The sequence below is a fragment of the Mustela erminea genome, chromosome 9, assembly GCF_009829155.1.
Source record: "Mustela erminea isolate mMusErm1 chromosome 9, mMusErm1.Pri, whole genome shotgun sequence".
Classification (NCBI taxonomy): Eukaryota; Metazoa; Chordata; class Mammalia; order Carnivora; family Mustelidae; genus Mustela; species Mustela erminea.
Window position 1 is genome coordinate 59,809,520 of NC_045622.1, and position 25,323 is coordinate 59,834,842.

Genomic DNA, 25,323 nt, shown 5'->3' on the forward strand with positions numbered 1-25,323 from the left:
GATACATAGAGTTCTTAATACATTCTATTCTCCCATTTCCTAGGAATCTCAAAAGAATGACTAAGTTATTATTCCTGCTATCACTGGAAGTGAAGACTGGTAAACATCTTATGAACAGGTAGCACACTCAGGGGCAACTTCTACAGAACTAGAGTTTCTACTGCATTACCCAAAGGAAGTATTTTCCTCTTTGCAAGGCCTGCAATGTGGCCCAACACTACGGCCTCCCCTTTTCTCCTTACTGGCTTCCCAGGCATGGAGAAGGCACACCACTGGATCTCCATCCCATTATTGGTGGTTTATGTCTCCATACTTCTTGGTAATGGCACCCTTCTCTTTCTTATCAGGGATGATCATAGTCTTCATGAGCCCATGTACTATTTTTTAGCTATGTTGGCAGCCACTGACCTTGGAGTGACTTTGACCACAATGCCCACAGTTCTGGGTGTCCTATGGTTGAATCACAGAGAGATTGGCCACCAAGCCTGCTTCTCTCAGGCCTACTTTATCCATACTCTTTCTATCGTGGAATCTGGTGTTTTACTTGCCATGGCCTATGACCGTTTTGTTGCCATTCGCAACCCCTTGAGATATACTTCCATCCTTACCAGCACCAAGGTAATGAAGATTGGGATAGGTGTATTGATAAGGGCTGGTCTATCAATTATGCCAATTATTATTCGCCTTCACTGGTTTCATTATTGTCAATCCCATGTACTTTCTCATGCTTTCTGTCTACACCAAGATGTTATCAAGTTAGCCTGTGCTGACATCACCTTCAATCGTCTCTATCCAGTTGTGGTTGTATTTGCAATGGTCTTGTTGGACTTTCTCACCATCTTTTTCTCCTACATTTTGATCCTCAAGACTGTCATGGGCATTGCTTCTGGAGAAGAAAGGGCCAAGGCCCTCAACACATGTGTCTCTCACATCTGCTGCATCCTGGTCTTCTATGTCACTGTAGTTGGTCTGACATTCATTCACAGATTTGGAAAACATGCTCCTCGTGTGGTCCACATAACAATGAGCTACGTCTACTTCCTTTTCCCCCCTTTTATGAACCCTGTTATCTATAGCATTAAAACCAAGCAGATCCAGAGTGGCATAATTCGCTTATTCTCTCTGCCTAATTCTAGAGCATAACTTTGACACACTGCTCTCCAAAGATTAACTCAGAGAACTTGAGAAAGTTGACAGCTTCATTGGTAGGATCAACTAGGAAAAGACATGTCAGTGGAAACCTACTTCTCTCTGGTATTTAGAATATGATCTTACATGGTACATTTATTGCTGGATTGTGCATGGAACAATATATATGTAAGTATATATTATGTTTTATATATATAAAAAACATTATATATATATATATATATATATATGGCACTAATCATTTCTCTCAAGTGTCCAACTGATTTACTCTTTTTTCAGGTGCTATTCAATGAGACTAAGCACCTGATATATGATTCTTAGATCTACAGTATGGGTCTCTTACTATTTGAGTCAAAGCCCATTGATTTTCCGTACAGTCTATATGTCTTGGCTCTGATATAATTAGCTGATACTTTTAATCCCAGACATTCAGCTATATCTTTTTGCTAATATAGAAATAGTTGCTATTTCTAGAAAATGGCACTGAGTGAAACAATGAGACTTACCCTATCATCAGCTCAATATGGGAACCCTAGGGAAACTGTATCTAAATTCATTCAGTTAAATGTTTGATAAACACACTGGTTAAATATTATTATTTTTAGTAACATATATGTGAATATATGCAAAAAATATGACAACAGAGATATAATACCTAATCCAGATGACCAATGTCTTGATGAGTTGTCCTAGGTATGGGGAACAGAGATCTGTATTCTCAAATAGTAAAGTGGTATTAAAGCTCCAGCTTGACAGTACACCACAGTTAAGACTAGTTGGGGGTTCCTGGAATGTGAAAAATATCAGCCCCAACCAACAGTTGATCATATGTGTGAGTGTGGAGAAAGGGAGAGGAGGGAGGCAATGCTGGTGACTAGAAGGTAAAAATGACCTTTTCTGGCTCCAAATAGCTGCCAAAGTTGATTTTGTACATAGTCTAGACATGCAAAAGAGTTCACCTTCCTATGGCCACCTGAAGATTGGTACTTATGATTCGGCTAATAGGCATTTCTGGTTTTGTTTTGTTTTTGACAGAGAAATAGAGAGAGAGCACAAATAGGCTGAGTGGCAGGTAGAAGGAGAGGGAGAAGCAGGCTCTCCGCCGAGCAGGGAGCTCAACGTGGGGCTCCATCCCAGGACCCTGGGATCATGACTTGAGCTGATGGCAGGCCATGAGATGACCTGAAGGCAGCTGCTTAACTAAATGAGCCACCCAGGTGCCCCTCAGCTAACAGGTTCAAAGTGAATCAGAAAAGATATTATTATGAACAGAAGATCAAGTATGAAATGCTAGGATTACACAAGGGGCCACCCAGTGACTCGTCACTTCCCTTCATACAGATGGAGCCTGTCTCTGGGCTCTGTCATGCTGGCATTCAAAGTGGTGTCTGACTCCTGCACCTACTCTTGTCCATAGAAAGGTGAGAATTTTCCAGAACTACTGGGATTAGTGACTGGTATGGAAAAAACAAACATGGAACCAGACCTTTAGAACAGCTTCCAGGATCATAAATAATCTTTACCAGATCAGCTTAATGGACTGTTTCTTTGTTTATTCACTCATTTATTTATTTTTATTGAATGCAACTGTGTATCTGTCTGCATGACATTTGTCCTTCTCCTTTCATAGTTTCTAGACAGTGTGCTCCAGCAGGATAATGATATTATAGGTCTTATTACCTACTGTATTACAGAAAGTACAGCATGGATAATCTTGTACAAAATATGTTTTTGATCACAATGAATAAGATTAAAGTGACCCAATCTCTGTGTGTCTATTGGTTCTTCTGATTATGTTTCTGAATCTCTATGTCCTCTGAATGTCTTATTATATCCTGTAATGCCTTCAAATATTTGGCCATCCTAAGTTGTACTTTCATGTAACAGCCTCAAAAATATAAGTTCATAACTATGTTAGAATGCATCCTTTCCTTGTGCTCTTGAGAATCAATTCAAGGGGGTCTAAACTCCATCAAAGGAAATCCTCCTTGACTTTATCTCTGGGCCCAGTGATCCTGGAACCTGCCATAGCAGACTAATAGAAAACATGTTAGGATAACAAGGTGTTTTAGAAAGTCTTCAAGTGGGTACATCTGATTGACACCTCCAGAAGTTTCTCTCTTCCTTTTTCTGTCCTTCCATACCTTTCAGAGATTGCATGGAGAGATGAGAGAAAGAGCTCTTAAGAAATAAAGGACTGAGGAGTCAGTTTCACTTAGATGAAGGTGAATCCTATGAAAAAGAGAGCAGAGCTCGGGGATCATGATGGACCCAGCTGAACATCTGGATCAAGGGAGTTAGGGTGGGCAATTTAATGCCTTGCTCTGATCCGTATATCCACATATACTTCAATACAGAGGCAAAGTCTTGGGAGTTCTCCAGAAACAAACAAACCAAACATGGAGCAAAAACTCCATCCTCTTTAATTTTTCTCTCCTACCAGTGTGTGATGCTTGAAATTAATCACCTTCCTGGTGCACAAACCAGGAAACAGCTCCAGACCTTGGGGCATCACTGATCCAAAGCTCCAAATTCCCAAGGCTGGGAGAATAAAGGACAGAGGAGGCAGAAATGGGCCTTGGGGAGGACATTTTGAAACAAATGTTCCCTGAAGCATGGCTTCTGGGTATGATCTAAAGGTGGTGTTGGAACCAAGACCTTGGCCAGGGTCGGGGTCATATCTGTGGCACCAGGGAACAAAAGACTCATGAGCAGGTCAGTAAGAAGTTCTAGTGTATCTTATATTAGTATATGTAACAAGTAATGGCAGAGCAGGGTAGGGTGTAGAGACTTGGTTTAAACAAACTTAGAGAGAAATGCAGTAATATGTCAGTCAAGAGATGATGAGACATAAGAATATATCCCAAAGACTCCCCCAAAAACTGGGCTTCCAAATGATCTTTTCTTGAAGATCGCTGAAATAGGGAAAAGCCAAAATCTGCCTTCCCCTTCCTTACTAGACAGATATACGCTGGGAGGGGAAAAAAAAAAACAAAAACAAAAACACCAGAATCTCCGTGGGAATAGAGGCAGGTATCTCTAGAATGATTCAGAGCTCTAGGATGAATTATCTGTTTCCTTTGCTGTGCTCTTCAGCTCTTAACCCCTGTTTGTGCCACCAGGTTTTTACACCCCCAGAGTTTAAATCAGGTTGAGGGGGGAGGCACTATAATGACCAAGAGCATAGACTAACAGAAAGAAAAACTTGCCAAATAGTCCAGCTTTGGATTAAGTCAGTGGCAGAATCTGAGGAATCGGACATTAGATACTCTGCTTTAAATGGCTTCGTATTCCCAGAAGTGAGCCCGTTATCTATCAGAAAATAAGTGTGCAAATTAACCAAAGGCAGAGCAGAGCTTCTTTCTTTATTCTCTTCTATACTGAGGTATTGGTACTGTAGATTTTGAGGATCTCAAACCCCACCCAGACAGGGAGTAATAGTGGATCTGTTGTCAGGCTGCTGTGGGTAAGGGAAAGTAGTCACCATTTTCACTAACAAGGGATGGCACCCAAGGGATGCCACCCAAACAGTTGGGTGCTTTGGGTAGAAAGAGCCAGTATTCACTGGTAAGAAAGTCAGGAATTTATTGCCTGTATAGGTTAATAAGAAATTCATGGCTTTGGAAAAGTATAAATATATGTACTGAGACTTATGCTGAGTATTTGGTGATTAAATTACATGTACAGGATACCATGTATCAAAAAAAGCGTTGCTAGGTATATATCATCTTGTCAGATACTACAGATGATGTCAAGAGTGTAGAAGATAAGAAGAAAGTGTACAAGGCAGACAGGTATTGGAGGGAATGAAGGCTGGAAACAAAAGGGGGAAGGATCCCAAAGAAAGACAATTGTAAAGTTTGTTACTTGAATGTCCCAGTAGTGCTCCTCCATGAGAACACATATACGAGAAGAGAGACTCAGAATATCTTCTTGAAGCCTCCATGTTTCCGGGATGGAAAGATTAGTTTGGAAAATAGTTTTTCATCAATAAGGGTTCCCCAGGAATGAATATGCCCATGAGTTGATGGATATATTTTCCAAGGTCACGAAGCAATAGTTACAGAATTATAAGTCTTTGCAGTATTAAAAATTATTTACAAGGACCATGTAGATGACATCAACAATTTTTATTTTTTTATTGCTATGTTCAATTAACCAGCATTCATTAGTTGCATATAACACCCAGTCTTCATCACACCATATGCCCTCCTTAATACCAGTCACCCAGTTACCCTATCCTCCACCCATGAGAGACTCTGGACTCCAGGAACCAAACTGAGGGACACCAACAAGTTGTTTTAAAGATTTTATTTATTTGAGAAAGAGAGAGAGGTCATGAGCAGGGGCAAGTGCAGAGGGAGAGGGAAAGAGAAAAACAGACTCTCTGCTGAGCACAGAGCCTGAAAGTGATCCATCTCAGGACACTGAGATCATGACCTGAGTTGAAGTCAGATGCTTAACAGACTGAGTGTGCCAGGTACCCCAACACAAATTTACTTAACACCTCATGAAGTGGATAGTCTCTGCTTGGAGAACGGCAATATGGGGTATAAGGCAGAGGATTTTTTTTTTTTAAAGATTTTATTTATTTGTCAGAGAGAGAGAGGGAGAGAGAGCGAGCACAGGCAGACAGAATGGCAGGCAGAGGCAGAGGAAGAAGCAGGCTCCCTGCTGAGCAAGGAGCCCGATGTGGGACTCGATCCCAGGACGCTGGGATCATGACCTGAGCCGAAGGCAGTCGCTTAACCAACTGAGCCACCCAGGCGTCCCTAAGGCAGAGGATTTTTACAGGATTAAAAACTAAAGAACAATGAACAAGGAAGAGAAAAACAGAAAATGCCTTCTTGTCTGAAGCCACATAGTCTACCTTGTGTCTGGTGAGAAGGCCCGGAGTTGGCTTGGCGTTTGGGATCTGGCTGATGGCTATGCTGTGTTTCTAGTCAAGTGGAGTATTTACAGGGACACCAAAGTTTCAGTTTGCTGATGTGGCACCCTCTCTAGGAGTGGCCCCGTCTTGGGCCTAGAAAGTTTAATTCAACAGCACCAAACTGTGTCATTGGGTACAGGGTCCTAATTACCAACTAACTGTTCCTCCAACCCCCAACTTCTGGACACACACACACATTGGCAGCACCCAGCTGCCAAAGTAAATAATAGAAGTCTTTTGTGTTCAGGGCCTGCCTATTCCTTCCTAGGCATATATTCTGAGTACCCTGGAGCCAACCTCATAGGACATCTTTCTCAACTTCCCAAAGTTTCCATTGGTGAATTTTCTTTTTAATGCATTTATATGAAATATTCATTTTTAGTGAACAATTTTCAATCATTGTAGTCTCCACATTTTCCTAAGAGCTCCAAGATATCCAAGGAAAGAAAGAAGAGAAAGAAAAAAAGATACAGATGAGGAGTTTATAAGAGAAAGAGAAAGAAAAAAAAGATACAGAAGAAGATACATTTATAAGAAGGGGGAGAGCTCAAGCCATAACTTGTTCTTCACCTCCTTGCCATAGCAGCCCATTCAATGTGGAATAGATAAGAGACCCTCAATAACATCAACTGTGATAATAATGATATTTGTAATAAACTTGAATCCCAGTGGTGGCTTATTGCATCTGCCAAAGAACATTTATTTGGGGTCTGGTAAGGAGTTCTGGTAGACATTTATATCAGTAGGGCAGGAACTGGGCCAGAACTGAAAATAACATCTTTATTATATATTAACAGTCCATGGAGTTATCTAGGTAACTAGGGGTCTGGTCACTGAGCAACAGGTTCTGTGCCTTGAAAGCAGTGTTACCAGAGTACCACTGGTGTCTGCCCAGTATGGAAACCATGGAATCAGAACATACAGTGATGCCAAAGACAAAACAATGCCAGGCTTGTTCCAACCCAGCAATAAGTTACCAACATTATCTTTTCCCTCCTCAGGGGATGAGGAGGGATATGATCGAGCATATGCTAGAAAATACCAAGAAGAGAGGCATTTAAAGATTATTTATTTATTTAACAGAGAAAGATCACAAGTAGGCAGAGAGGCAGGCAGAGAAAGGGTGGGGAGCAGGCTCCCTGCTGAGAAGAGAGCCCGATGTGGGGCTCGATCCCAGGACCCTGAGATTGTAACCTGAGCCGAAGGCAGAGGCTCAACCCACTGAGTCACCTAGGCGCCCCAGGAGAGGTATTGAGAGAATTACAATCCAGTAGTCTGCCTTGCCAGGCAGCAACCATCTTCTCCTTTATCCACAGGCATGGATTGGTGGTTATTATGGAGGGCATGTATTGCATGGAGCACTGGGTGTGGTGCATAAACAATGACTTTTGGAACACTGAAAATAAAATAAAATAAAATGGAAAAAAAATGTTTCTGATGTGCTGGTACAGCACAATATATGCATTTTAATGTCTTCTTTTATTAAGTCTTCTGCCATCTTGACAAAGACCAAGCATTTCCCAGTCTTTACTCAGCAGTTAGCAAAATGTCAGAGAGTCCTCAAAGTTTTACTTCACCAAGGCCCCTCTTCCAATTATATTTCACAAGTAACCTAACCTTCACTTGGTCCTTTGCCCCTCAGGGAGTTCCCACCCACTTACAGCTCTTGTTGCCCTTGGAAGGGAGGTTAGGAATTTGTATTTGTATGCAATCTGAATGTCCAGAATAGTGAACAAAGCATTACAATTATAGATATTGAGAAAGTTCTTGACTTTCAAGTCATATCCCACTCACTTTTCTAACACATTCAATGACAAGAATTTGTTCTTAGCTATACTGTTTCCATCAGGGACCAAGACCAATCATATAATCCTTTTATGAAAACAATCAGGCCAGAAGAAATTATAAGTGACTCATTCCACTTCACCAAAAGTCTAGAAGGAGAATTGGTTATATTGTCACTTTCCAAATGATGTGATCCAGAGAGATGGAACTTAATTATAAACAGTCTTTTTAACCAGCAAGGCGGAAAATGATAAAGCCAAAAACAGTGAAAAAATATGTCTGACTGAGGAGCCTATCGTTACAATCAGGGAAGCCATAAACTCATGTTAACTGGTAGATAAAAATAGCACTGGCTAAATAGAATTAAGAGTTAAAACAGACCTGTATTCCTGAAACAAATAATACATTATATGTTAATAAAAAATTATGAGTAAATGTAAGCAAAAAGAAAAAAATTGATGTTCTAAATGAAAGATTCATAGCACCCATACTCTAGGTTTCAAAGGAGAAAAAAGCACTTTATTGATATAAAAACTAATAGAAACAGAAAGAAGAAAAGGGAAATGTGCACAGAGATAAAAGCAATAGTAAGCAGTAAAGGGGAATAAGACAGAGTTACATCAGATGGGGTACTTGCAACATCCAGCCTCATTAGCTGGGGAAGCTCCATGGAGAGAGACAGGCTAGAGTCCTGATTGAGAGCCCTGGGCAGAGGGTCCTACCCTCAGGTGAGACTTCCAACTGACCATCCCATGAGGGCCATAGTTGTAGTGCAGATGACAAGGTTTGAAGTTAAATATTGTGCCTATATGCAATTTGGAGTGAGCTGTATTCCTACGTTATCAGGTCTTTATATGTTCAAGGAGACTGGGCCATATGTGCTTGCTTCTCCACCTAGATTCCATTCTGTGGAGCCAGCCCAGCCCGAGCTGAGGCGATATAAGGCAAGATTTACAGCTCTTGGGGGCACTTGAGTGGCTCAGCTGTTAACCATCTGCCTTCAGCTCAGGTCATGATCCCAGGTTCCTGGAATTGAGCCGTGCCTGGGGCTCCCTGCTCAGCAGGAAACCTGTTTCTCCCTCTCCTCACTCCCCCTGCTTGTGTTCCGTCTCTCACTTTGTCTCCATCAAATTAATAAATGAAATCTTTAAAAAAAAATTATTTTCAGCTCTTGGCATCCAGACCAGAAGGGCCAGTTCTGACCTGAAGGCTGAATGATGTCAACTAACCAGGCTCCCAAGGTCACTTATGCAGCATGAATTTCACAAAAAATCATTTTTAGCCTACCTGCATACATGCAGGTCAAGGTGGTCTATTTTGTAGGACAAATCACAGAAACCTCCACCCATACAATACAGTTGAAAATTTGTTGGAGGCCACGGCACGGCTGGAGTCGAGGACCAAACCAGGCCAAGGGAGAAGAACAGCCAGAACACAGCGGCAAATGATGGCTACCCTTATTCTACTGATTACTTGATTGGGGAGGTTGGAGACATAACGGAGGGGGTGGCAGACAGCCACATAGCGATCAAAGGACATGGCCAACAACACAGAAGATTCCATAAAGGAGAATCAACGGAGGAAGAAGAACTGGGCAAAACAAGCCTCAAAGCTGATCTTTGAGGCACCAAACCAGAGGAACCCCATGACTGTAAACAAAGTGGTGAGAGTAAGCCCCAGGTCTGTTAGAGCCAACATAGAGAGGAACAAGTACATGGGCTCATGTAGAGAGCCCATAATGTAGCCCATCTCTGTCCTGATGACAGCCAGGATGGCTGTCAATCATTGCCCATGATTGAGAGAGTGTAGACACAACAGAAGGGGATGGAAATCCAGGTATGGAAAATCTCAAAGCCAGGGATGCCCCTGAAGATGAAGAGGAAGGGTACTTGAGTAGAGTTAGTAACCAAAAACATGACTAGAAGAGGCAGCCTCAAGACCAGAGTTCTTTGCCAAATCTGTGAAAAGTGGACAACATAAGGATTCAAGTAAATGTTCTATGACTACTTGAAATCACCTGATAGATTATCAAGGAGACCTGGGGAAAGGGAGCTAGCTGGCAAAGAAGTTTACAAATGTCTTACCAGTTTTGTTTGTTTTAGCTCTTAACTTATCATCTCTTGCCAACCAGGGAGTTGAGAGCATGAAGTTCTCCTTAATTTTAATCCAAAAACTTCTTTGTCTTTGCAGAAGCAGTTATACCTTTGCAGTAGGAGGGTGTAGGGGTACTTTATAGCTGTTGAAAAGAAGAGCTGTGGAGAAAAAATTACTGTAGGACATCCTTGGATGCCATAAGGTTAGGAGAAAAAGACAAAGTTAAGACCAGTAAATATACAAAGCAATTCCAACCAAATTGCTTTGAGTTTTGAGCCAACCAAACCATAGAGAAGTAAAGTCAGATAAAGCACTGGGAAAAGCTAATGCCTGTCTTCAGCACCTAGGAGCCCTAAGAAAGAACTTTTAGAATCAGATGGGTGCAGGGAATCTGTTGGAAAGGACTTTACATGAGCTAAATGGGTAAGACTCTGGTGCTCAATATCTGTCAAAAGAACATATATCAAAAGACTAACCAGGGGATGCCTGGGTGACTCATTGGTTAAGCATCCAACTCTTGATTTTGGTTCAGGTCATGGTCTCAGGGTCCTGAGATCAAGCCCCCACATGGAGGTCTGTGCTCAGCTGGAAGTCTGCTATAGATAGATTCTCTCTCCATCCCCCTCTCCTTCTGCCCCTCCCCATTGCCATATAAAATAAATAAGTAGATCCTTTTATAAAATAAAATAAAATAACATAACATAAATAAAAGACTAGCCTAGGAAGCACGTTCTTGGAAAGACTGCAACAATAGGTAGGAGCATCTCTGTGGGAATAGTCTCGTAGAGTTGGATTAAGGAAAAATATCCTCTTTGCACATAAAGCAATTGTATCCATTGGATCAGCCAGTGGTTTTCTGTAAAACTGTCTAAGTTCATACTAATAGATGTGAAAGGGAGCAGAATCTGCCACCGGCAAAATACACCTGTTTGGTTTACAGATTCTCTCTGAACTGATTATTTCTAAGAAACAGCAGACATAGAACAATCTCTGAAAGCTGAGGGGATGTTACCTTTTTTTTTGTTTAAGATTTTATTTATTTATTTGACAGAGGGAGAGGCAACATGGGGGAGCAGGGGAGTGGGAGAGGAGAACCAGGCTTCCCACCAGGCAGGGAGACTGATGGCATTCTGGGATCCTGAGATCATGACCTGAGCCATACAGAAGCCCTGACTTTTGGGATCCTTATATTGAACTGAGACACTTATATTTATAAAGGAGACCTGGAAGAGGAGAATCAGTAAATCTTTGGAAACTCTTATCAAAGAAGAAGGCAGTGATGTAAATCTGCACAACCATTCCTTTGTTTACTGTGCTTTTCCTCCAATTAGAAGCCCTTCCTCCTACCCATCCACCCCCCTCAACATCTTCCTTTGTCTTTATCCAGAGAAATCATTTAATGTGATAGTTTGGGCCATTACTCACTTTTCCAAGTTAAGTCCCCTGTATACAGGAGGTATATTTATGTTATTAAATTCTGCTTATTTTTCTCCTGATAATCTTTAACTATAGAGAGGCCTCAGCCAAAAGCCTAGAAGGGTAAAGGGAAAATTATTTTTCCTCTCTTATAGTTGTTTGGATAAACTATTTCATCTGTTTGTTTTTAACATTACTATCTGGTAACACTTCCTTTGCCTTCTATAAACTCTCTCTTGATAAACTCCAGATGTCTTAATATTTCTGTCCTCCACCAGAAAATTGAAAGCATTACTTAGGAATAGTGGGTTACTTACCCACTATGAAGACTAGTAGATTAAGGAAGCGGAAGAGAATGGGAAGGGAGGAAATCCTGGGCTATGGAAGCCAGAATTTCTTCTTATTCACTCATGGTTCTCCAGCCTCTATAATAGTATCAGGGTTCTAGCAGTTTGTCAATCAGTGAAAGACCCCCTTTATTAGGGCCCTTTCTCCAAAAATAGTGTTACCCAGAGAATGCTCCCTTCAGCAATCTGTGCCTTGGCACAGCACCATAATGTAGTTTTAGCTCCTGTCCCTCAAGCTCCCAGATCATCACCGTCCTTCCTCCGGCTCAGCGGTGATGTATATCGCTATGTCCCGTTCACAGAGGTAAGTCTTTCTGCTCAGCCTATCTCTCCCATATTTCTGGTAGTCCATGATTATAAACTTCAACTGCATCTGTTAGCCAAGTGCCTTGCTTTTTCTGTAGAACTCCTCACCCTGCTGAGCAGAAGGATTTGTATAGGCTCCTACAGGTTCTCAGGGAAGCTAGTAGCCCTTGGGCCTTACAGGAACCCAAGGGATGGAAGCAAGAAAGAAAGATTTGTGTAGAAGAGTCTGCCCTGGACCACATCTAGTTAAGGACACAGAAGCTCATACAGATTCCAAGCTGATTTTCCAAGCATAGTCTGACCAACATTAAAACCAAAATAACCAAGCAAAAGCTTTGTGTAAATAGTTTCTCTAGAGACTTTTTTGTTTGTTTGTTTGTTTTTTTCCATTATATCATTTATTTTATTCAATATAGTTGGACTTATTTTTTTCCTTTTCCTTAATTTTATTTTTTTTTTAATTTAAATTAATTTATTTATTTTCAGCATAACAGTATTCATTGTTTTTTCACCACACCCAGTGCTCCATGCAATCCGTGCCCTCTATAATACCCACCACCTGGTACCCCGACCTCCCACCCCCCTGCCACTTCAAACCCCTCAGATTGTTTTTCAGAGTCCATAGTCTCTCATGATTCACCTCCCCTACCAATTTCCCCCAACTCCCTTTACCTCTCTAACTCCCCATGTCCTCCATGCTATTTGTTATGCTTCACAAATAAGTGAAACCATATGATAATTGACTCTCTCTGCTTGACTTATTTCACTCAGCATAATCTCTTCCAGTCCCGTCCATGTTGCTACAAAAGTTGGGTATTCATCCTTTCTGATGGAGGCATAATACTCCATAGTGTACATGGACCACATTTTCCTTATCCATTCATCCATTGAAGGGCATCTTGGTTCTTTCCATAGTTTGGCGACTGTGGCCATTGCTTCTATAAACATTGGGGTACAGATGGCCCTTCTTTTCACTCCATCTGTATGTTGGGGTAAATACCCAGGAGTGCAATAGCAGGGTCATAGGGAAGTTCTATTTTTAATTTCTTGAAAAATCTCCACACTGTTCTCGAAAGTGGCTGCACCAACTTGCATTCCCACCAACAGTGTAAAAGGGTTCCCCTTTCTCCACATCCCCTCCAACACATGGTGTTTCCTGTATTGCTAATTTTGGCCATTTCTAACTGGTGTAAAGTGATATCTCAATGTGGTTTTAATTTGAAACTCCCTGAGGGCTAGTGATGATGAACATTTTTTCATGTGTCTGCCATTTGTATGTCTTCATTGGAGAAGTGTCTGTTTATATCTTCTGCCCATTTTTTAATATGATTGCCTGCTTTGTGTGTGTTGAGTTTGAGGAGTTCATTATAGATCCTGGATATCAACCTTTTGTCCGTACTGTCATTTGCAAATATCTTCTCCCATTCCATGGGTTGCCTCTTTGTTTTTATTTGTTTTTGTTTTTGCTTTTTTTGTTTTTTGACTGTTTCCTTTACTGTGCAGAAGCTTTTGGTTTTGATGAAGTCCCAAAAGTTCATTTTCGCTTTTGTTTCCTTTGCCTTTGGAGACGTATCTTGAAAGAAGTTGCTGTGACCGGTGTTGAAGAGCTTACTGCCTGTGTTCTCCTCTAGGACTCTGATGGAGTCCTGTCTCACGTTGAGGTCTTTTACCCATTTTGAGTTTATCTTTGTGTACACTGTAAGAGAATGGTCGAGTTTCATTCTTCTACATATAGCTGTCCAGTTTTCCCAGCACCATTTCTTGAAGAGACTGTCTTTTTTCCACTGTATATTTTTTCCTGTTTTGTCGAAGATTAATTGACCATAGAGTTGAGGGTCCATACCTGGGCTGTCTACTCTGTTCCACTGGTCTATGTGTCTGTTTTTATGCCAGTACCATGCTGTCTTGGTGATCACAGCTTTGTAATAAAGCTTGAAATCAGGTAACGTGATACTTCTTGCTTTATTTTTCTTTTTCAACATTTTCTTAGTGATTTGGGGTCTCTTCTGATTCCATACAAATTTTTGAATTATTTGCTCCAGCTCTTTGAATAATACCAGTGGAATTTTGATCAGAATGGCATTAAAAGTATAGATTGCTCTAGGAAGTATAGACATTTTAACAATGTTTATTCTTCAGATCCAAGAGCATGGAATGGTCTTCCATCTTTTTTGTCTTCTTCAATTTCTTTCATGAGTGTTCTGTAGTTCCTCGAGTAAAGATCCTTTACCTCTTTGGTTAGGATTATTCCCAGGTATCTTATGGTTCTTGGTGCTATAGTAAATGGAATTGATTCTCTAATTTCCCTTTCTGTATTTTCATTGTTAGTGTATAAGAAAGCCACTGATTTATGCACATTTACTTTGTATCCTGCCACGTTGCTGAATTGCTGTATGAGTTCTAGTAGTTTTGAGGTGGAGTCTTTTGGGTTTTCCATATAAAGAATCATGTCATCTGTGAAGAAAGAGAGAGTTTGACTTCTTCATTGCCAATTTGGATAACTTTTATTTCTCTTTGTTGTCTGATTGCTGTTGTTAGGACTTCTAATACTATGTTGAACAAGAGTGCTGAGAGTGGGCATCCTTGTCTTGTTCCTGATCTCAACGGGAAGGCTGCAAGCTTTTTCCCATGGAGGATGATATTTGCTGTGGGTCTTTCATAGATAGATCTGATGAAGTTCAGGAACGTTCCCTCTACCCTATACTTTGAAGCATTTTAATCAGGAATGGATGCTGGATTTTGTCAAATGCTTTTTCTGCATTGATTGAGAGGACCATGTGGTTCTTCTCTCTTCTCATATTAGTTTGTTCTATCACATTGATTGATTTGCAAATGTTGAACCATCTTTGTAGCCCAGGGATGAATCCCACCTGGTCATGATGGATAATCTTTTTAATGTACTGTTGGATCCTGTTTGCTAGGATCTTGTTGAGAATCTTAGCATCCATATTCATCAGTGATATTGGTCTGAAATTCTCCTTTTTGGTAGGGTCTTTGCCTGGTTTGGGGATCAGGGTAATGCTGGCTTCATAGAAAGAGTCTGGAAGTTTTCCTTCTGCTTCAATTCTTTAAAAGAGCTTCAGGAGAATAGGTGTTATTTCTTCTTTGAAAGTTTGGTAGAATTCCTCAGGGAATCCGTCAGGTCCTGGGCTCTTGTTTTGGGGGAGGTTTTTGATCACTGCTTCAATCTCATTACTAGATATCGGTCTATTCAGGTTGTCGATTTTGTCCTGGTTCAATTTTGGGAGTTTACAGTTTTCCAGGAATGCATCCATTTCATCTAGGTTGCTAAGCTTATTGGCATATAACTGTTGATAATAACTTCTGATGATTGTTTCTACTTCCTTGGTGTTCATTGTGTTCTCTCCTTTTTCATTCATAATTTTACGAATTTGGGCTTTCTCTCTTTTCTTTTGGATTAGTGTGGCCAATGGTTTATCGATCTTATTGATTCTTTCAAAAAACCAGCTTCTAGTTTCATTGATATGTTCTACTGTATCGCTGGTATCTACCTCATTGATCTCAGCTCTAATCTTGATGATTTCCCTTCTTATGTGTGGAGTTGTTTTGATTTATTGTTGATTCTCCAGTTCTTTAAGGTGTAGAGACAGCTGCTGTGTTCTGGATTTTTCAATTTTTTTGAGGGAGGCTTGGATGGCTATGTATTTCCCCCTTAGGACCGCCTTTGCTGTATCCCATAGGTTTTGGACTGAAGTGTCTTCATTCTCATTGGTTTTCATGAATTGTTTCAGTTCTTCTTTGATCTCCTGGTTGATCCAAGCATTCTTAAGCAAGGTAGCCTTTAGCTTCCATGTGTTTGAGTTCCTTCTGAAATTTTCCTTGTGATGATCTCCAGTTTCAAAACATTGTGATCTGAGAATATGCAGGGAATAATCTCAGTCTTTTGGTATCGGTTGAGTCCTGATTTGTTACCCAGTATGTGGTCTATTCTGGAGAAGGTTCTGTGTGCACTTGAGAAGAATGAGTATTCTGTTGTTTTAGGGTGGAGTGTTCTGTATATATCTATGAGATCCATCTGGTCCAATGTGTCATTCAGTGCTCTTGTTTCTTTATTGATTTTCTGTTTCAAAGATCTGTCTATTTCTGAGAGAGGCATGTTAAGATCTCCTACGATTAGTGTATTCATATCAATATGACTCTTTATCTTGATTAACAGTTTTCTTATGTAATTGGCTGCTCCCATATTGGGGGCATAGATATTTACAATTGTTAGATCATCTTGGTGGATAGTCCCTTTAAGGATTATGTAGTGTCCTTCTGTATTTCTGACTACAGTCTTTAGTTTAAAATCTAATTTATCTGATATGAGAATCGTTACCCCAGCCTTCTTTTGAGGCCCATTGGCATGATAGATGCTTCTCCTTCACTTTCAGTCTGGGTGTATCTTTAGGATCAAAATGGGTCTCTTGTAGACAACATATGGATGGGTCCTGTCGTTTTATCCTATCTGCAAACCTGTGCCGTTTTATGGGCGCATTTAGCCCATTCACATTGAGAGTGATTATTGATAGATACGTTTTTATTGACATCAAGTCAATAAAGTCTTTCTTTCTATAGATTGTCTCTATATTTCTGTTCAGTTCTATTCTTAGGATTTTTCCTCTTTTATAGAACCCCCCTTAATATTTCCTGCAGTGTCGGCTTGGTGGTTGCATAGTCTTTTAAGCCTTGCCGGTCTTGAAAACTCTTTATCTCTCCATCCATTTTGAATGTCATTCTTGCTGGATAAAGTATTCTTGGCTGCATGTTCTTCTCATTTAATGCCCTGAATATGTCTTGCCAGCCCTTTCTGGCTTGCCAGCTCTCTGTGGACAGGTCTGACATTATTCTTATGGGCTTTCCTCTGTAAGTAAGGAGCCTCTTTGCCCTAGCGGCTTTCAAGAGATTATACCTACAATTATAATTCCTCAATTTGACTATCAGGTGTGGTGATTTTTTTTGGAATGTATAATCTTGGGTGGAGACCGTTCAGCCTCTAGTACATGAACGCTGGTTCCATTCGTGATATTGGGAAAATTTTCATGAAGGACTTGTTCCACTATATCTTCTAGACTTCTTTCTTTCTCCTCCCCTTCAGGGATTCCAATAATTCTGACGTTGGAACATTTCATGGCATCATTTATTTCCCTGATTCTGTTTTCGTGGTTTCTAAGCTGTTTGTTCCAGGCTTCCTCCTGATGCTTTCTCTCTATCTGTTTGTCTTCCAGATCACTAATTCTATCTTCTGTCTCAGTTACCCTAGCTTTGAGAGAGTTTAGATTAGATTGCAGCTCATTGAGAGCATTGTGAACCTCCTCCCTGGTAGCTTTAAGCTCCGCCCTAACATTGTGAGCATCATCTCTCATCGCTTTCAGTTCGGCCCTAATCAATTCGGTTTGGTCATCCATGGCTTTCTCCAACATAGCTATTGCCTGGATAATTGTTAGCCTGAATTCTCTTTCCGACATATTGTCTATGTTGATAGCCATTAGCTCTGTTGCAGAAGGTCCATCCTCTGTATTTTTCTTCTGTTGGGCATTCCTCCTCCTAGTCATTTTGGTGGGAGATGACTGAACAGATGTAGCTGGATGTATCAACCGTGGTGCAGTCAAGGTGCACCCTGGAACACTTCTGAGCAATTAGGATTCCCCACCCAAATGAGAGACAAAAGAAAAGAAAAAGAAAAAAAAAGAGAGAGAAAGAGAGAGAGACATGAAAGAAAGTGAAGATGAAAGAGAAGGTTAAGCCCAAATGGGCCCCAAGGTAAGATTTATGAAGTAGACAAACAAAAACAGAAAAACAAAAAGACTGATAAATGTATATGACAAGAGAAAAATATATATATATGCAAATAATGGAAGAACCTCATCAAAAAGAACCCCAAGTGTAAGATTTATATACTATCAGGACAAACACAAAAACACAGAAACACTGCTGGAAGAAAAAGATGGGAGAGTGGTTATAAATTCTCAGTGAGGGCGAGGAAGGTTGTTTTGATTCTTCCTGGATGTATCTTGATACCTTTGTTAACGGACTCAACTTTCCTAAGATAAAGGGGGATTAAAAATTGGTTTACCTATAGGGGTAGTATTGATTGGGGAAAGGGGATTACTTTGAAGTTTAATTCTCTATGAATATTAGAAGATACAAATAAAAAGGAATAAACTAGACTAAACTAAACTAAAATTTAAAAAAAAAGGAATTCAAAAAATAGAAATGCAAAAGAAAAACATAGATGTATGTATTTAAAAAAAAAGGAATTCAAAAAATAGAAATGCAAAAGAAAAACATAGATGTATGTATCAAAAAGTTCAGGTTAGAAGGTTATTATGGAATTTGATGTACTGGACAGCTCGCTGTGATGGTAAATAGGTTAAAAAAATTACCTATATAAAAAAAAAAAAATGGACCAGAGTAGTGGGAACGAGTGAAAAATGAAGTTTTCCTATGAAGTAGTGGTTGTTCTCTTGTAGTACTTTTTTTTTCTTCCTTGGTTTGTTTTCTTGGGGAGGGGCCTGCCACGTGGGTTTTCAGTCAATGATGTTCCCTGAGTTAAATCCTCCCGCCCCCCTCAAGGGGGTGAGCTCTGAGGAAACTGGTTTTTTTTTCAGGCTTTTGTTCTCTGGCGGTTTTTATGTTTGTTCACTTTTTTTTTCTCTCTCACTTTGACCGCTTTTGATGGCTTTTGTAGTTTTAGGGGAAAACAAACCGCACCCTGATGTCCCTTTCAGAGAGAAGCCTCAGTCTGGCTGCAGAGCCTAAATAAGTTCCTCCTTGGCCGCTGGCAGAGCAGGTTCCAAGTCACGGTCCCTGGGGACGTAGGATCTTTTGCTTGTACCCAAAACCAAGGTAGTGGTGGCTGTCTGGGCAGCTTCAGACCGCTGAAGAGGTTCCAAGCAGCAATCGCACACTGAGATTTTTCCGCTGGCCCGGGTTGGGAGTGCCTGGTCTTTCTGGGTCTAACAGCATCCGGCTTGCGTGCACCAATTTCAGTGAAGGCTGTGGGTTGCACGGGGGTCTCAGGCTCTGAGAACAGAGCACAGGTCCGAAAGCACCAGGCTGGGCCTCTGCGCACCTCTCTGGGGGGAGAGTTTGTGCAGGTGTCTTAGGCTCTGAAACAATGGTGCGTATCAAAGGGCGCTGGCTGGGCCTTTGTACCTCTCTCAGGGGAGTATCTCAGGCTCTATAGCAGGGCTCGCGCGTTCTGCCTTGGCTCCCATCCCCTCACAGGAAATGGACCCCAAGCGTTCTCGGGTGCGCTGGCAGCTTAGGGACCAAGACCTGGTTTCTCCTCCGCACTCTCTCTGCATCAGCGCCAGAGGAGGCTGTCCTGGGACCGGGGACTTAAGCCCCTGTCCCTAGCAGCCCCAATTCCCACAATCCCCCCCCCACCGCTCTTTTGGAGTGCTTTCAACCAGTCTCCAAGTTAATGCTGATCCCCAGACGCAGGGCACTCTCCTTCGTATTGGGGTATTACTTTTCAACCGGTCGCCTCTGGTGGCTCCCTTCCCCTTTTTTTTATCTTCTGATATCAGCCCGCAGTTCCCATTTCGCTTTACATGCCCACTGGCATCTTCTGCCCCTGTAGAGATCCAGACGTGTATAATTCTGATCTCAGGCTGATTTCATGGGTGATCGGAGTTCTTTGGTAGGTAATCAGCTCACTTTGGGGTACAGGTTGAAAAGGCGCCTCCTCCTACTTCCCGGCCATCTTGTCCCCCCTGCTTGTTTGTTTTTAGTTTAAGTAGGCTCTACACCCAACAAGGAGCCCAAAGCCAGGCTTGAACTCACAACACTGAGATCATGACCTGAGCCAAGATCAAGAGTCCTGACACTTAACTGATTGAGCCACCCAAGCATACTTCTCAAGAGATGTTTTTGTCTGAGAATTTCTGGAACTCTTTGGACAGAAGAACAATTTCCAAAGAGAAAATTCCTTTTTTTTTTTTTTTTTTTTTTTTTTTTTTATTTCCAGCAAAAAAGTATTCATTATTTTTGCATGAAGACATTATATGACATGCTAGACCTGGGACTTTCCAGCACTCTTCTCTATTACACACTGTGTTTGTCTGTTTGTTTAACCACTAATGGTAAAAATAAATACAAGAGTCAGGGAAGTATAATGATAGAAGATGGACTTAAGGATGTGGTAATTCTTAGCTTATTCTATACTAGGACAAAATTAGTATTTTTATTTATAAAACAGAATTGTTTTCAAAATTTTTATATCCTTTTCCCTTTTATGTTCAGTAATTCTTTTTCTTTTCAAAGAAAAACAAATATTGCATTTTCCTAACTTAAGTGACTGTAAATTAAACTAATTTGGATTCAAAATCTAATTTGAATACTCACTAATTGCATGACTTTGGGTTGCTGAATTAAACCTTCTTTGCTTTAATTTTATTTTCAGTATGTCAAAGATAAAAATCGTATTTGGAAAGTGTTGAAGACACTTTCTGAGACATATCAAAGTCTAAATAATTGTTAGCTCTAAATGCTAATTGTACTAACTATACTGTTATGATACTCATTGTTATTATTATTTTTTATTATTGTTATTTTCATTATCGTTATTATCCAAACTTTCCAAGATGCAGTTATTTTATTTATTTTTTTCAATATTTTTCAATATTTTTTCCTAATCTGTAGGCATTGTATCAGAATCTTTGATAAGAAAATTAAATTATTAAGAATGTTCTCATTAACACTTAAAAATAGTTTGGGGACCCTCATGTTTGTTCTCAGAAATTTCAGCAAACCTATATTATTTAACCCTTTAATGCCAGAGACAGTGTTATATCTTGGTAATGCATAAACAAAAATGATACATCTTTGCTTAGAAAGAGCAGGCAAATAACTAAGACTTAAGGAGGAACCCAAAGGAAATGTTTTCAGTTACATTTAGGTAGAGGGAACAGGGGAGGAGGAGATCTAATAATATTTCAAATCCATAGTATTATTTCAAAGTATATACTCTCCCAGCAACTAATATTAAAGACTAAAAAATACAGACTTTGATTAGTATGCCATTGACTTGCATTTTGGTAAAGCATTGAGCTCTGACTCTAGACCTCTTAATTCAAATTATGACTGTGTCCTCTGAGACTGATAGAGACACTGGGGCTCCAGCCCCTTCCTGTCCCCTGCTCCCCATTGCTCCTGCTGGGGCAGAAGATAAGACCAAATGCCCATCCTGTTTGATTAAGAAAAGAAGAAGAAACAAGTGTCCCCCCCACCCCCACGTGATTTAGCACGCTCCTAAGACACCTCCACATAGATTATACTTCCACATGAAAGGGCCATTTGGCCTTGATAGACTGCGAAAATGTCCTGTTACCATCCCCCATTACCCGTAACCATAAAAACTCACTCCTAGGGACACCTGGATGGCTCAGTGGGTTAAGTCTCTGCCTTCAGCTCAGGTCATGATCTCTGGGTCCTGGGATTGAGCCCCACATCTGGCTTTCTGCTCAGCAGGGAGCCTGCTTCCCCCTCTCTGCCTGTCTCTCTGCCTACTTGTGATCTCTCTCACTCTCTCTGTCAAATAAATAAGTAAAATCTTTAAAAAACAACAACAACAACAAAAAACCACCTCACTCCTACCCTGTTGGGTGCTCAGACTTTGGGAGTAATCCTGCTGGGACCGCCTGCAATAATAAAGCTAAGTTTTCCCTGATTTCCCATGTGCTGCTTGAGTTTCCTTGGTCACTTCAGATTTTCCACAACACCTCTACCAGCTATGCAACCTTGAGCTATTTAGTGAAACACACTGTGCTTCAATATTGCAACTCTCAAGTATTTCCCACAACTTTGGGAAATAATTGGATAATTTTACTCTTCCACAAGCCACATATGGGCGTTCCAAGCACTTTACAACCATAACAACACATGGTACTGTCTGTGGTTTTAACTGTAGTTATTCTGGTGTCTCTAAGTCATTTCATGGTTATTTAAATTTGCATTTCCTTTTTATTTTATTTTTTACTTTTTTTACCCTCCTCCTGAATTTGCATTTCCTTCATAACTAATTATTTGATCAACTTTTCATATGCTTCTTAGCCATTAGTATATCTTCTGTGAAAATATTTAGATTAAGTTTGCCTGCTTTTATTAGATTGCCTTCTGATTATTGAGTTGTAAGAGTTCTTTTTCTGCATACAAGTGGTTTTTCAAATGTACATATTATAAATATATATATTTTTTTTTTTCAATCTCTGGATTGGCTTTCTTTCCTTAACAGAGTCTTTTGAAGAACAGACTTTGTTACTTTTTTTTTTAATTTATTATTTTTATTATCATATAATGTATTATTTGCTCCAGGGGTACAGGTCTGTGAATCGTCAGGCTTACACACTCCACACCACTCACCTTATCACATACCCTCCCCAATATCCATAACCCAACCACCTTCTCCATACTCCCCTCCTTCCAGTAACCTTCAGTTTGTTTTGTGAGATTAAGAGTCTCTTATGGTTTGTCTCCCTCCCAATCCCATCTTCTTTCATTTTTGCCTTCCATACCAAGTCCCCCATGTTGCCTCTCAAATTCCTCAAATCAGGGAAATCATATGATAATTGTCTTTCTCTGATTGACTTTTTTCAATTAACATAATATCCTCTAGTTCCATCCACATTGTTGCAAATGGCAAGATTTCATTTCTTTTGATGGCTGCATAGTATTCCATTATAGATAGATAGATAGATAGATAGATAGATAGATATCATATATATATACACACACATCACATCTTCTTTATCCATTCATGTTGATAAAACATCTAGGCTCTTTCCATAGTTTGGCTATTGAGGAAATTGCTTAAAACCAATTTTTTTTTAATTTTTTTTTTATACACATGTAATGTATTTTTATCCCCAGTGGTACAGGTCTGTGAAACGCCAGGTTTAAACACTTCAAAACACTCACCATAGCACATACCTTCCCCAATGTCCATAACCCCACGCCCCTCTCCCAACACCCCTCCCCCCAACAAACTTCAGTTTGTTTTGTGAGATTAAGAGTCACTTATGGTTTGTCTCCCTCCTGATCCCATCTTGTTTCATTTATTCTTTCCCTACTCTCCAAACCACCACATTGCATCTCTACTTCCTCATATCAGGGTGATCATATGATAGTTGTCTTTCTCTGATTGACTTATTTTGCTAAGAATAATACCATCTAGTTCCATCCACATTGTCACAAATGGCAAGATTTCATTTCTTTTGATGGCTGCCTAGTATTCCATAGTATAGATATACCACTTATTCTTTATCCATTCATCTCTTGATAGACATCTAGGTTCTTTCCATAGTTTGGCTATCATGGACATTGCTGCTATAAACATTTGGGTGCATGTGCCCCTTCGGATCACTACGTTTGTAACTTTAGGGTAAATACCCAGTAGTGTAATTGCTGGGTCATAAGGTAGCTCTATTTTCAACTTTTTGAGGAACCTCCCTGCTGTTTTTCCAGCGTGGTTGCACCAGCATGCATTCCCACCAACAGTGTAGGAGGGTTCCCCTTTCTCCGCATCCTCACCAGCATCTGTCATTTCCTGACTTGTTAATTTGAGCCATTCTGACTGGTGTGAGGTGATACCTCTTTTTTTTTTTTAATTTTTTATTTTTTATTTTTTATAAACATATAATATATTTTTATCCCCAGGGGTACAGGTCTATGAATCGCCAGGTTTACACACTTCACAGCACTCACCAAAGCACATACCTTCCCCAATGTCCATAACCCCACCCCCCTTCTCCCAACACCCCTCCCCCCAGCAACCCTCAGTTTGTTTTGTGAGATTAAGAGTCACTTATGGTTTGTCTCCCTCCCAATCCCATCTTGTTTCATTGATTCTTCTCCTACCCACTTAAGCCCCCATGTTGCATCACCACTTCCTCATATCAGGGAGATCATATGATAGTTGTCTTTCTCTGCTTGACTTATTTCGCTAAACATGATACGCTTTAGTTCCATCCACATTGTCGCAAATGGCAAGATTTCATTTCTTTTGATGGCTGCATAGTATTCCATTGTGTACATATACCACTTCTTCTTTATCCATTCATCTGTTGATGGACATCTAGGTTCTTTCCATAGTTTGGCTATTGTGGACATTGCTGCTATAAACATTCGGGTGCACGTGCCCCTTCGAATCACTACGTTTGTATCTTTAGGGTAAATACCCAGTAGTGCAATTGCTGGGTCATAGGGTAGTTCTATTTTCAACATTTTGAGGAAGCTCCATGCTGTTTTCCAGAGTGGTTGCACCAGCTTACATTCCCACCAACAGTGTAGGAGGGTTCCCCTTTCTCCGCATCCTCGCCAGCATCTGTCATTTCCTGACTTGTTTATTTTAGCCATTCTGACTGGTGTGAGGTGATATCTCATTGTGGTTTTGATTTGTATTTCCCTGATGCCAAGTGATATGGAGCACTTTTTCATGTGTCTGTTGGCCATCTGGATGTCTTCTTTGCAGAAATGTCTGTTCATGTCCTCTGCCCATTTCTTGATTGGATTATTTGTTCTTTGGGTGTTGAGTTTGCTAAGTTGTTTATAGATTTTGGACACTAGCCTTTTATCTGATATGTTGTTTGCAAATATCTTCTCCCATTCTGTCAGTTGTCTTTTGGTTTTGTTAACTATTTCCTTTGCTGTTCAAAGCTTTTGATCTTGATAAAATCCCAATAGTTCATTTTTTCCCTTGCTTCCCTTGCCTTTGGCGACGTTCCTAGGAAGATGTTGCTGTGGCTGAGGTCTAAGAGGTTGCTGCCTGTGTTCTCCTCAAGGATTTTGATAGATTCCTTTCTCACATTGAGGTTCTTCATCCATTTTGAGTCTATTTTCGTGTGTGGTGTAAGGAAATGGTCCAATTCTATTTTTCTGCATGTGGCTGTCCAATTTTCCCAACACCATTTATTGAAGAGGCTGTCTTTTTTCCATTGGACATTCTTTCCTGCTTTGTCAAAGATTAGTTGACCATAGAGTTGAGGGTCTATTTCTGGGCTCTCTATTCTGTTCCATTGATCTATGTGTCTGTTCTTGCAGCAGTAACATACTGTCTCAATGATGACAGCTTTGTAATAGAGCTTGAAGTCCGGAATTGTGATGCCACCAATTTTGGCTTTCTTTTTCAATATTCCTCTTGCTATTGGAGGTCTTTTCTGGTTCCATATAAATTTTAGGATTATTTGTTCCATTTCTTTGAAAAAAATGGGTGAGATTTTGATAGGGATTGCATTAAATGTGTAGATTGCTTTAGGTAGCATAGACATGTTCACAATATTTGTGCTTCCAATC

General features: G+C 40.3%; 1 protein-coding gene across 1 annotated transcript; it reads left to right on the forward strand.

Annotated features, from left to right (window-relative positions):
• Positions 1–204: 204 nt before the first annotated feature.
• LOC116599151 (olfactory receptor 51B6) lies at positions 205–1,143 on the forward strand. The gene has a single exon (XM_032358841.1). The coding sequence runs from the start codon at positions 205–207 to the stop codon at positions 1,141–1,143; it is 939 nt and encodes a 312-aa protein (XP_032214732.1).
• The last annotated feature ends 24,180 nt before the right edge of the window (positions 1,144–25,323 follow it).